This window comes from Myotis brandtii, unplaced genomic scaffold (assembly GCF_000412655.1).
Source record: "Myotis brandtii unplaced genomic scaffold, ASM41265v1 scaffold182, whole genome shotgun sequence".
NCBI classification, from domain to species: Eukaryota; Metazoa; Chordata; class Mammalia; order Chiroptera; family Vespertilionidae; genus Myotis; species Myotis brandtii.
Window position 1 is genome coordinate 2,672,246 of NW_005356751.1, and position 10,841 is coordinate 2,683,086.

Sequence of the window (10,841 nt, forward strand, 5' to 3'; positions counted from 1 at the left end):
CAGTCCTGGAATGTGAGTCACTTGGAGGGAGGATGCGAGCGTCTCCATGGTGTCCACTGATTCCGGGCGGGTAAATCTTCGTGTGTGTGTGCGTGTGTGTGTGTGTGTGTGTGTGCGCTTGCTCAATAAACCTACACAAGAGAACCTGAGTGATGGAGGAATAGATGTTATATATTTAGTTCATTCTTTGAAACGGAATCGGCTACAAAGTTTTTAAGCAACCAAGTAACAGTATCTCATGGCAACATGTTAGAATATCGAAAGGTGAATGGAAAGGATTATGATGCATAGAAAATCCAAGTTGGAATGTAGCTGACGTGCAGATAAACACCAGTTTGCAGCTACTGAAAGGTGGGGGGAGGGACATATAGTTTATTACAAACAAAAAGAGCCAAGACAACAGGCTCGGAGAAATGAAGTTCAAAGGACTAGAAGTGGCTCCTGAATAGCAGTGAAAAGTCCAACGTGGTTTCACTAACATGACTTCGCAGCGGCCTTCCCCCGGCGATGACTTCGGCATCTACTACGTCCTGTGAGCCTCTGTCCACTGCGGCTTTCTCACTTGGGGCGGGGTCGGGAGCCCACGCTAAAGCAGTCGGGAACGTGCCGCCTTTGGGAGGGTTCCCCCAGACCTTACCCACTGGAGGTCCCCCGGAAGGAAGGGAAGATGCTATTTGACATGTAGGCAGTAGATATTCCTGAAGGGCGACAGCCCAGACCTCCCGTGACATCGGTAAATAGAAGTGAAACGACCCTCCATGTAACAGTGAGCCCTTTCGGACCCGCAGGGTGGTGCCGGGGGGAGGTTGCCATCAATGGAGACCCCACTTAATACCGTAGATGGAAAGACAACTCATCAAGGACAAAGATGCCGGGCTGCCTGGCCAATAGCCAACTTACAAAAGGAAACGGTGGAGGGAGGAGGACTCCCCAGGAGCCCAGCGAGTCCCCGCTGACTCACCTGAGCGCTTTCCTTCTGGAGCTTCCTGTTGGGGACGTCCTAGATCAGTCACTTCTTTAAAAAGATCTTAGGTCACCTCCTGTTCGCTGTGCGGTCTGTGCCACAGGCCTGCATCATTCAATCTAATCCTCACCACCAGCCTCGGAGGCGGGCAGCACTGCTCCTGTCTCATAGATGAGAACCCGGCATGAGTCCCAGATCCTGTAACTCAGTGGTTCTCAACCTTCCTAATGCTGCGACCCTTCAATACAGTTCCTCATGTTGTGGTGACCCCCAACCATAAAATTATTTTCGTTGCTACTTCATAACTGTAATGTTGCTACTGTTATGAATTGTCATGTAAATATCTGCTATGCAGGATGTATTTTCATTGTTACAAATTGAACATAATTAAAGCATAGTGATTAATCACAAAAACAATATGTAATTATATATGTGTTTTCCGATGGTCTTAGGCGACCCCTGTGAAAGGGTCATTCGACCCCCAAGGGGGTCGCGACCCACAGGTTGGCGACCCACAGGTTGAGAACCGCTGCTGTAACTGGTAAGCGGCAGGTCAGGATGTAAACCAAGCTGTTTTTCACACAAGGTCTATACTTGTCCTCTCTTTCCCATGTGTGTGTTTGTCTATGTCTATATATACATATATAATATGCACATATGTATATATGTGCTTTTAGTATATGTACATAATATGCTCTCAATATGTATATATGTATGTGTGTACACACACCCAACTATTAATATCCTATATAATAAAAGGCTAATATGCAAATTGTCCCCTCCACCAGGAGTTCCACCAGGGGCGGGGTGGCTGGCCAACCGCCTGTGGCCCCTCCCCCCCTCCCCACCCCCCACCTCCAACTCCAATCAGTTTTCCCCCTTTGGGGGCTGGCCACAGCCCCTCCCTCTGACCAGCCTGACCCCATGGGCCCCAATCAGGGCGGGCCAGCCGGATCCCACCCATGCACAAATTCGTGCACTGAGCCTCTAGTATAATATATAACTCCAAATAACTCTTGACAGATGGTAGGTAGGTAGGTAGTTAGGTAGGTAGATAAACATTCCTTCTCTCTACATATCACTGCACACCCCTTAATATATTGCCATAGGCCAATGACTAAACCACTGAAACATAGTACCTCATCTATAACACAGGATTTAAAAATAATTATGCACACTCCATACAACTGTTTCTAGAATTAAATGGGAAAATACATGTTAAGTACTTAATATAGCGCCAGGCTTAATTCATGATGGCTATTGCTATTATTAGCTACTATCTACTATTATTACTAATAATAATAATTAAATGTCTTTCCCAACAAGAAGGGACATGCTTTGCTATTTAGAGGGAAAGTCTGCGTTTTTAGCCAAGCAATTCTAGGGCTCTGAAAGGTCACTATGTTCTGGCCCCTTTGGTTTGAGGAGGAAACTTTATCTCTGCTTATTTGGCTGCAGGCACCGTTCAAAGAGTTCTGGACTAAGTAATGCAATTTTACACTCCAAGCTCGAATACTTCTGTCCTTGTGGGGGATGTGCTTGATGGAAGCCTTATTAAGAAGGCTTCTGGCCCCGACCAGGTGGCTCAATTGATTGGAGCATCGTCCTGTACAATAAAAGGTTGCATCCCCTGGTCGGGGTGTACAGGAGGCAACGGACGGATGGATGTTTCTCTCTCTCATCAATGTTTTTTCTCTCTGCCTTCCTCTCTAAAATCAATAAACATATCCCCGGGTGAGGATAAAAATTAAAAAAAAAAGAATTCTGTGTCATGAAATTGAAAGAGACATATTTTAAAATTATTTTTTAAAAAATCTTTATTGTTGAAAGTATTACATATGTCCCCCTTTTTCCCCCAATTGACCTAGCCCACCCCCACCCCCAGGCTACCACATCTTCTATTGATCGCCCCAGGCTCTCACCACCCCCACGTCTGCGTGCATGGGTCATGCAGATGTGCATACAAGCTCTGTGGTTGAGTCTTCTGTTCCCTCAAAACGCTCCTTTCTTTCCCCGTGGCGCCCAGTGCCGAGTGTGCAGACCACTGCCGCGGCTCCCCGGTGCACCCGGGCGGGAACCAGCCGCACTTGCAGGGCGTGACGGGCCTGCGGAACCTGGGCAACACGTGCTACATGAACGCCATCCTGCAGTGTCTCTGCAGCATCTCGCCGCTGGTGGAGTACTTTCTCTCCGGAAAGTACATCACGGCTCTTCACAAGTAAGCCCGCTGTGCTCCCTGCAGCCGGCCCTGCCCGCTCCCCGAGGCGGGGCTGGGGAGGGAACCTCGGGGTCCCTGTTCCAGCCGGTGGGGGCTTCAGCACCCAGACACCAGCCTAGCAGTGCTTCTCAACCTTCCCAATGCCGCGACCCTTTAATATAGTTCCTCATGTTGTGGTGACCCCCAATTTCATTGTTACAAATTGAACGTAATTAAAGCATAGTGATTAATCACAAAAACAATATGTAATTATATATGTGTTTTCCGATGGTCTTAGGCGACCCCTGTGAAGGGGTCGTTCGACCCCCAAAGGGGTCGCGACCCACAGGTTGAGAACCGCTGGCTAGGGTGCGTGAAGCGGGGGGAGGGGTCGGCCAGGAAGGGAAGAAGCTGCGTTTAGGGTCCGAGGCCGCATGCTTGAGTGTGAGGTGTCCCCTTACATGAGAGCCCCCAGACACGCCGCTCCCTTCCTCCCAGGGACTGCAGCAAAGTCGCCACCGCTTTTGCCTACGTGATGACGGACATGTGGCTTGGAGACTCGGACTGTGTCTCGCCAGAAATACTTCGGTCAGCTCTTGGCAACCTCTACCCGGCGTTTATGAAAAAGACGCAACAAGACGCCCAGGAATTCTTGATTTATGTCCTGAACGAGCTTCATGAGTCTCTGAAAAAGGTCAGTAGAATGAATGGCCTTGACATAGGGTAGACCTTCAGCTCCATCCGCAACTGTCATTTTTCATTCCTTCGTCTGTTCGGTCAGTATTGCTGCTCGTGCCAAGCTCAGGTGCTGGGGGGCTTCAGGTCAGCATCTGAGTAGTCTGTGCTTCCCTAACTTAGCCGGTCATCAGAACCACCGGGAAGAGTCAGGACGCAGCTTCCAGGCCTCGCCCCAGTTCTGGGGGGAGGGGGGCGGGATGTCTGGGCTGTGCTCTGGGAAAGCTCACCTGGTATTTCCAGGGATCAAACGGTGTGGGAACCACTAATTCTGTTCCCTTTGGCAATTACATCTGCATGGCCTACTAGTACTTTTTAAAAGTGAAAATCACATTTTTTAATAAAAAATATGATTCCAGCCCTAACCGGTTTGGCTCAGTGGATAGAGTGTCGGCCTGCAGACTGAAGGGTCCCAGGTTCGATTCCAGTCAAGGGCATGTACCTTGGTTGCAGGCACATCCCCAGTAGGAGGTGTGCAGGAGGCAGCTGATCAATGTTTCTAACTCTCTATTCCTCTCCCTTCCTCTCTGTAAAAAATCAATAAAATACATTTTTTTAAAAATAGGATTCCTCCTGAGTTATAACATCCAGAACTTTACAACTTAAAATAAGTGTTCTTGGGAACAACAAACCCAAGAAACGATTAAGTTCGGTCTTAGATTACAGACAGATCTGTGGACCGTAACGTTCCATCTTCATGCCAAACACGCCCAACCTGAATCCCTCGTTCAGTTAGGACAGTTAATAAACCATGAAGTTGCCACTTACTACGGGTTTTGCTTTTATTTACACGACTCACTGCCTTCAGCCTTGACTGGAGACCCACAGTCCCCAAAGATGTGTCCTTGACGTTAGGCGTTGTCCTTGTGGTGTCAGCTTACCTCATCGCTGGCTCCAGGAAATACTCAGCATAAAGGATCACAACATAGCCATTGGTCCTTCTCATCTGCAGCCCTCGGTTCCATTGTTCAGTTTAACTCCTTATAAAGTATTCATGGCTGCACTTTTTCTAGCCAGAGGGAGGGTGGTGGTCAGTAAAAGCACCTAGGTTCTCACTGTCAGCCAGTTGCAAATAAACAGCATTCTGGCCCCCAAGACCAAACTTGGAGTTAGTGTTAGAGGCATTAATTACATCGCTGTCGGGAGAGCAGGCCTGGGTAGCAGGTGTGATCCAAGAAGGCAGCCCAAGCGCAGCTCCAGGGTAGAGCTGACTGGAGCTAATGCGCCTTCCAAGTGTGTGGGTCCCTGACGAGTCAGGGTGCGCTCCCGGCCCTGCTGCTTGGAGGATGGGCGAGGGTCAAGCCAGGCTCCAGGCCAGTTAGTCAGGCTGCCTCAGAGATTAAAGATCTGCTCTTTTTATAAAGTTATCTCGGAATAGACATTTCTCCAAAGAGGACATACAGATGGCCAATAGACACATGAAAAGATGCTCAGAGTCACCAATTATCACAGAAATGCACATTAAAACTACAATGAGGTATCATCTCACACCTGTCAGAATGGCTATCATCAATAAGTCAACAAACTGACAAGCATTGGTGAGGATGTGGAGAAAAGGGAACCGTCGTGCACTGCTGGTGGGAATGCAGACTGGTGCAGCCACTGTGGAAAACAGTATGGAGTTTCCTAAAAAAATTAAGATTGGAACTGCTTGTGATCCAGAAATTCCACTTCTAGATTTATATCTGAAGAAACCCAAAACACGAATTTGAAAGAATATATACACCTTTATGTTCATTGCAGTGTTATTTTTAAAAGCCAAGCTATGGAAACAACCCAAGTGCCCATTAATAGATGAGTGGATAAAAAAGCTGTGGTACATGTATACAGTGGAATATTACTCAGTTATAAAAAGTAATGAAATCTTACCATTTGTGACAGCATGGATGAACCTAGAGAGTATTATGCTAAATGAAATAAGTTACTCAGAGAAAGACAAATACCATGTGACTTCATTTATATGTGGGATCTAAAGAACAATATAAATGAAGAAGCAAAACAGAAAGAGAGTCATAAATACAGAGAACAGACTGATGGTTGCCAGAGAGGTGGGAGTTGGGGGACAGAATGAAAACTCTGAAGGGATTGAGAAGTACAGATTTGTACTTATAAAATAGTCATGGGATGTGAAGTACAGCATAGGAAATATAGTCACTAATCTATACTAATAAAAGCCTAGGTGGCCCTGTACACGACGTCATCACAAGATGGCCACCACAAAGATGGCTTGCACAAGATGGCCGTGCTCACAGCGCAGGCTGGGCCCGGTGGCTGCTCCATGCAGTGAGGCCTGGGGGTCCCAGGGGAGGGCAATTGTGGGTGATCGGGCCGGCAGGGGAGGGCAGTTGTGGGCGATCTGGCTGCGAGGGAAGCAGTTAGGCATCGATCAGGCTGGCAGGGGAGCAGTTAGGGGGTGATCAGGCACGCAGGCGAGCGGTTAGGAGCCAGTGGTCCAGGATTGTGAGAGGGATGTCTGACTGCCGGTTTAGGCCCGAACCCAGGGATCGGGCCTAAATCGGCAGTCGGACATCCCCCGAGGGGTCCCAGATTGGAGAGGGTGCAGGCCGGGCTGAGGGACAACCCCTCCACCCCCTGTGCATGAATTTCATGCACCAGGCCTCTAGTCTATAATAATAAAAGCATAATATGCTAATTAGACCGAACGTCCTTCCAGATGAAGCCAGGGCTGCAAGGGAAGCCCGGATCCCAGGTGCCTGCTGGTAGCCGGAGGGAAGCCGGTGCCAGCAGCCTGGGGAAGGAAGCCCTATTCTTGCACAAATTTCATTCATCGGGCCTCTAGTATTGTAATAACTGTGTGTGGTGCCAGGTGGGTACTGGAAATATCAGGTGGAGCACTCTGTAAAGTATATGATTGATCATTATACTGTACCCCTGAAACTAATACAACATAATATTGACTGTAAACTGTAATTGAAAAAAGTTTTAATTAAGAAATAAAAATAGCCCTAACTGGTTTGGCTCAGTGGATAGAGCGTCGGTCTATGGACTGAAGGGTCCCAGGTTCGATTCCGGTCAAGGGCATGTACCTTGGTTGCGGGCACATCCCCAGTGGGGAGTATGCAGAAGGCAGCTGATCGATGTTTCTCTCTCACTGATGTTTCTAACTCTCTATCCTTCTCCCTTCCTCTCTGTAAAAAATCAATAAAATATATATATTTTTAAAAAAAAGTTAAATTTAGAAGAATGATAAATGCACTCCCCTCCTCCCAGTTCCCGCCCCACCCTCCGCCCTCACTCCCCACCCACTGTCCTCATCCATAGGTGCACGATTTTTGTCCAGTTTCTTCCCGCATCTCCCATTCCCCTTTCCCCCCCAAGAATAGTCAGTCCATTCCCTTTCTATGTCCCTGATTCATTATAATCACCAGTTCATTCTGTACATCAGATTATTTATTCACTTGGTTCTTAGATTCACTTGTTGATAGATGCATGTTTGTTGTTCACAATTTGTATCTTTACCTTTTTCTTCTTCCTCTTCTTAAAGGATACCTTTCAGCATTTCGTATAATACTGGTTTAGTGGTGATGAACTCCTTTAGCTTTTCCTTATCTGTGAAGCTCTTTATCTGACCTTCAATTCTGAATGATAGCTTTGCTGGATAAAGTATTCTTGGTTGTAGGTTCTTGGTATTCAGCACTTTGAATATTTCTTGCCATTCCCTTCTGGCCTGCCAAGTTTCTGTTGAGAAATCAGCTGACAGTCGTATGGGTATTCCCTTGTAGGTAATTGAGTCTCTTTCTCTTGCTGCTTTTAAGATTCTCTCTTTGTCTTTTGCTCTTGGCATTTTAATTATGATGTGTCTTGGTGTGGTCCTCTTTGGATTCCTTTTGTTTGGGGTTCTCTGCGCTTCTTGGACCTGTAAGTCCATTTCTTTCACCAGGTGGGGGAAGTTTTCTGCCATTATTTCTTCAAATAGGTTTTCAATATCTTGCTGTCTCTCATCTTCTGGCACCCCAATTATTCTGATGTTTGTACGCTTGAAGCTGTCCCAGAGGCTCCTTACACTATCTTCGTATTTTCGGATTCTTTTTTCATTTTGCTTTTCCGGTTGGGTGTTTTTTGCTTCTTCGCATTTCAAATCTTTGGCTTGATTCTTGCGCTCCTCTGGTCTGCTATTGGGTGTCTGTATAATATTCTTTATTTCAGTCCGTGTATGCTTAATTTCTAGTTGGTTCTTTATCATAGCATCGAGGGTCTCATTAGTTTTCGTGACTCTCTCCTCAAGTTTATTGACAGCTTCTAGCACATTTTTGCAAGCCCTCAAAATTGCGATTTTTAGCTCTATATCCTCCATTTCTGTCATGTTTTTTTGTCTCCGCATTTTTTATGCTTTCTTGGTGCACCCCCTAGTGGTCTTTGTGCGCAGTCTTGTTCTAGTTGAGCCTTGATTGTTGTAGTTAATACTAGAGGGATTTGACCACCAGGCCGACTGGCTGTGAGAATCAGCTGTGTCTGCTGCAGTGGGAAAACTTCTGTCCTCTGGGGGGGCGCTAATCTAGCCTTTGCCTGCGGCGATCCGGCAAATGGCTCTGCGCAGGGCTTGGGCGGGGCGGGCTCAACAGGGCGGGCGGAGGGAGCCGTTATGGTGCCCTCAGTCCTGTTCCCAGAGGCTCTGCTTCTCAGAACCCCCGGAACCGCTGCAAACCTCGGAGGGAAAGCTGCCTTCCAACTGATGCCAGACACTCCCGCTTCTCCCGTTTGGGTCCGAGTCCCCAGCGATTCGCCCGTATCTGGAGCTCAGAGTCTGAGACTCCCCCCTGACCGAAAACGACAACCGCGCTCTCAGCCACCAGCCCGCTTTGCGCGCGCACCTCCGCACCTGAGTTTTTTCCACACTGCGCCTCCTCTGAGCCTCGGTGTGCTGTTATTTTTCCTTCTAGTTGAAGAGTCTCTCCTCAGCCAGCCTTCCTGTGGTTCTGGGTGATGTCCGTTCCGTCTTTTAGTTGTATTTTTGAAGTGGTTGTTTGCGGCAGCAGTCTGCGGTGTTTACCTATGCCGCCATCTTGGTCTCTCCCCTCAAAAAGTGTTTTCTAACAAAAGGAGAAGTAGCTAGGGAACATAGCCTGAAGGGACTGGCGGAGAGAACAAATTCCTTGATTGCATCTCCAGATCAGCTTGCATGACTGAAAGCTAGTCTGAAACTTACCCAGAAACTCTTCCCGGGAAAAACTGCCTCCCGGGCCCTCTGTCACTCTGTCGTGAGGCTGTGAGCTTCTGGAGCCATGGCCATGGGTGTCACCAGGTTAGGGGATCGTTCCTCAGCTTCACTAAGGGGGGGGGGGGGGGGGGGATCAGAAGTCACACATACTACATGCTCTTAAGGAGTTCTCACTCTGTGTATTGTCTGACTCCACAACATGGTTTCTGGCGGCAATGTATTGTTCTGATAGAAAAAAGGCAAGTCATCTATTAAAACCTTTTTGATAACCAGTCATTGGTTTCCATCCCTTGATGTAGTTCCACCGAAGAAGATCCTGCGAGACAGGGTCTGTCCCGAGATGCTGCAGGAAGGCGATTGCCAGCGAGACCTCCATCGTCACCCGGCTGTTTGAAGGGCAGCTCAGCTACAGCATCACGTGCCTCAAGTGTGAGAACTGCACCTACAGGAACGAAGTCTTCACAGTCCTCCCCCTCCCCATCCCATCCGAATACAAGTGCTCTCTCCAGGTAGGGCTCTCACTCCTGCTTGCTTTCTTGTCTGGTTCTACCCGGCCCTGGATTCTCTTATGCCTGTTTCCTGTATTTTCTAGTAAGGAAGGGGCTGCTTTATAACTTAAAAAAAAAAATTGGAAGCCATGATGATAACATGTTATAGAAAAGTGACAGACAGTAGTTACTGTGACTTCTATTGCATTTCTATGTACTCAATAAAGCAACCATGTTGTAAAATAGAAAAGATAAATGGGGTTTATTCGACCTGTTGTCATGGTGTGGTGCATATAGGGAATTTAAACTTTCTTGCAAAAAATTTATGGCCTTTCCTTATCTCAAAGGTCTGTAGGTCCATTTTGGGAACTAGATATAAAAGATTCTGACTCAGTCTTGAGCTCTTATATTTTATTTACTTATTTATATATATTTTAAATATTTTTTTTTATTGATTTTAGAGAGGAAGGGAGAGGAAGAGAGAGATAGAAACATCAATGATGAAAGAGAATCATTGATTGGCTGCCTCCTGAAAGCCCCCCTACTGGGGATCAAGCCCACAACCCTGGGCATGTGCCCTTGACTGGAATCGAACCCAAGAGGCAGCCAATCAATGTGTGGGGAAAATAGAATGGAATCTAGTGCCTTAGTTTACTTCTTGAATTTTCTTCACCATAATACCAAAAGCTAATGTAGCGGAGGGTGTGGTGGTAGAAGGCAGGGAGCAGTTTGGAGGCGGGAGCAATGCGCCTCCTCGAAGGATGATACACATTTACCAGAATTGGAGAATAGAATCCTACTAATTCAGAACGGGACTTGTTCGCAGATCAAATGGCTACAGATGGCTGGAAACGAATCCCAAAGACTCTAAATGAGGTGCTGGTGTGTCTACTGAAAGCAGAATCTGTCCTCCTCCTTCTTAGGTTAATGGTTTGCAGAGCTGAGGGTACCTGGCTACACTGAGGACATCTCCTGGGCATGGGATCTCGTTCTCTCTGTTCTGCTGGCTTTATTATGGGTCACCTCAAACCCTGAGACATAGTCATGGTCCAATCACCAGGTCAAAACACTGAGATGTGGTCATTGTCCAATCACCAGGTCACTTTTGTGACGAGACGAATAATGTAAAACAGCTGCCTGAGCGGTTAGTGGAAACTTCACCGTCAATATTATTCTGAAGTTAACATGCTGATTCAGAGATTAGATCCCAATGGGCACGTGGGTCCACTTCAGTGACGGAAGTGAGCAGGAAGCACCTCCTTTGCAGAGAGAGCCCCC

General features: G+C 47.3%; 1 protein-coding gene across 1 annotated transcript in view; it reads left to right on the plus strand.

Moving 5' to 3' along the window:
* Nucleotides 1–479: 479 nt before the first annotated feature.
* USP50 (ubiquitin specific peptidase 50) overlaps nucleotides 480–10,841 on the plus strand; it is a 34,443-nt gene continuing 24,081 nt past the window's right edge. Inside the window, exons 1-4 of the mRNA XM_005863945.2 lie at nucleotides 480–532; nucleotides 2,991–3,182; nucleotides 3,660–3,855; nucleotides 9,375–9,584. Of these exons, the coding sequence (XP_005864007.1) occupies nucleotides 480–532; nucleotides 2,991–3,182; nucleotides 3,660–3,855; nucleotides 9,375–9,584 (651 nt within the window). The remainder of the gene's footprint in view (nucleotides 533–2,990; nucleotides 3,183–3,659; nucleotides 3,856–9,374; nucleotides 9,585–10,841) is intronic.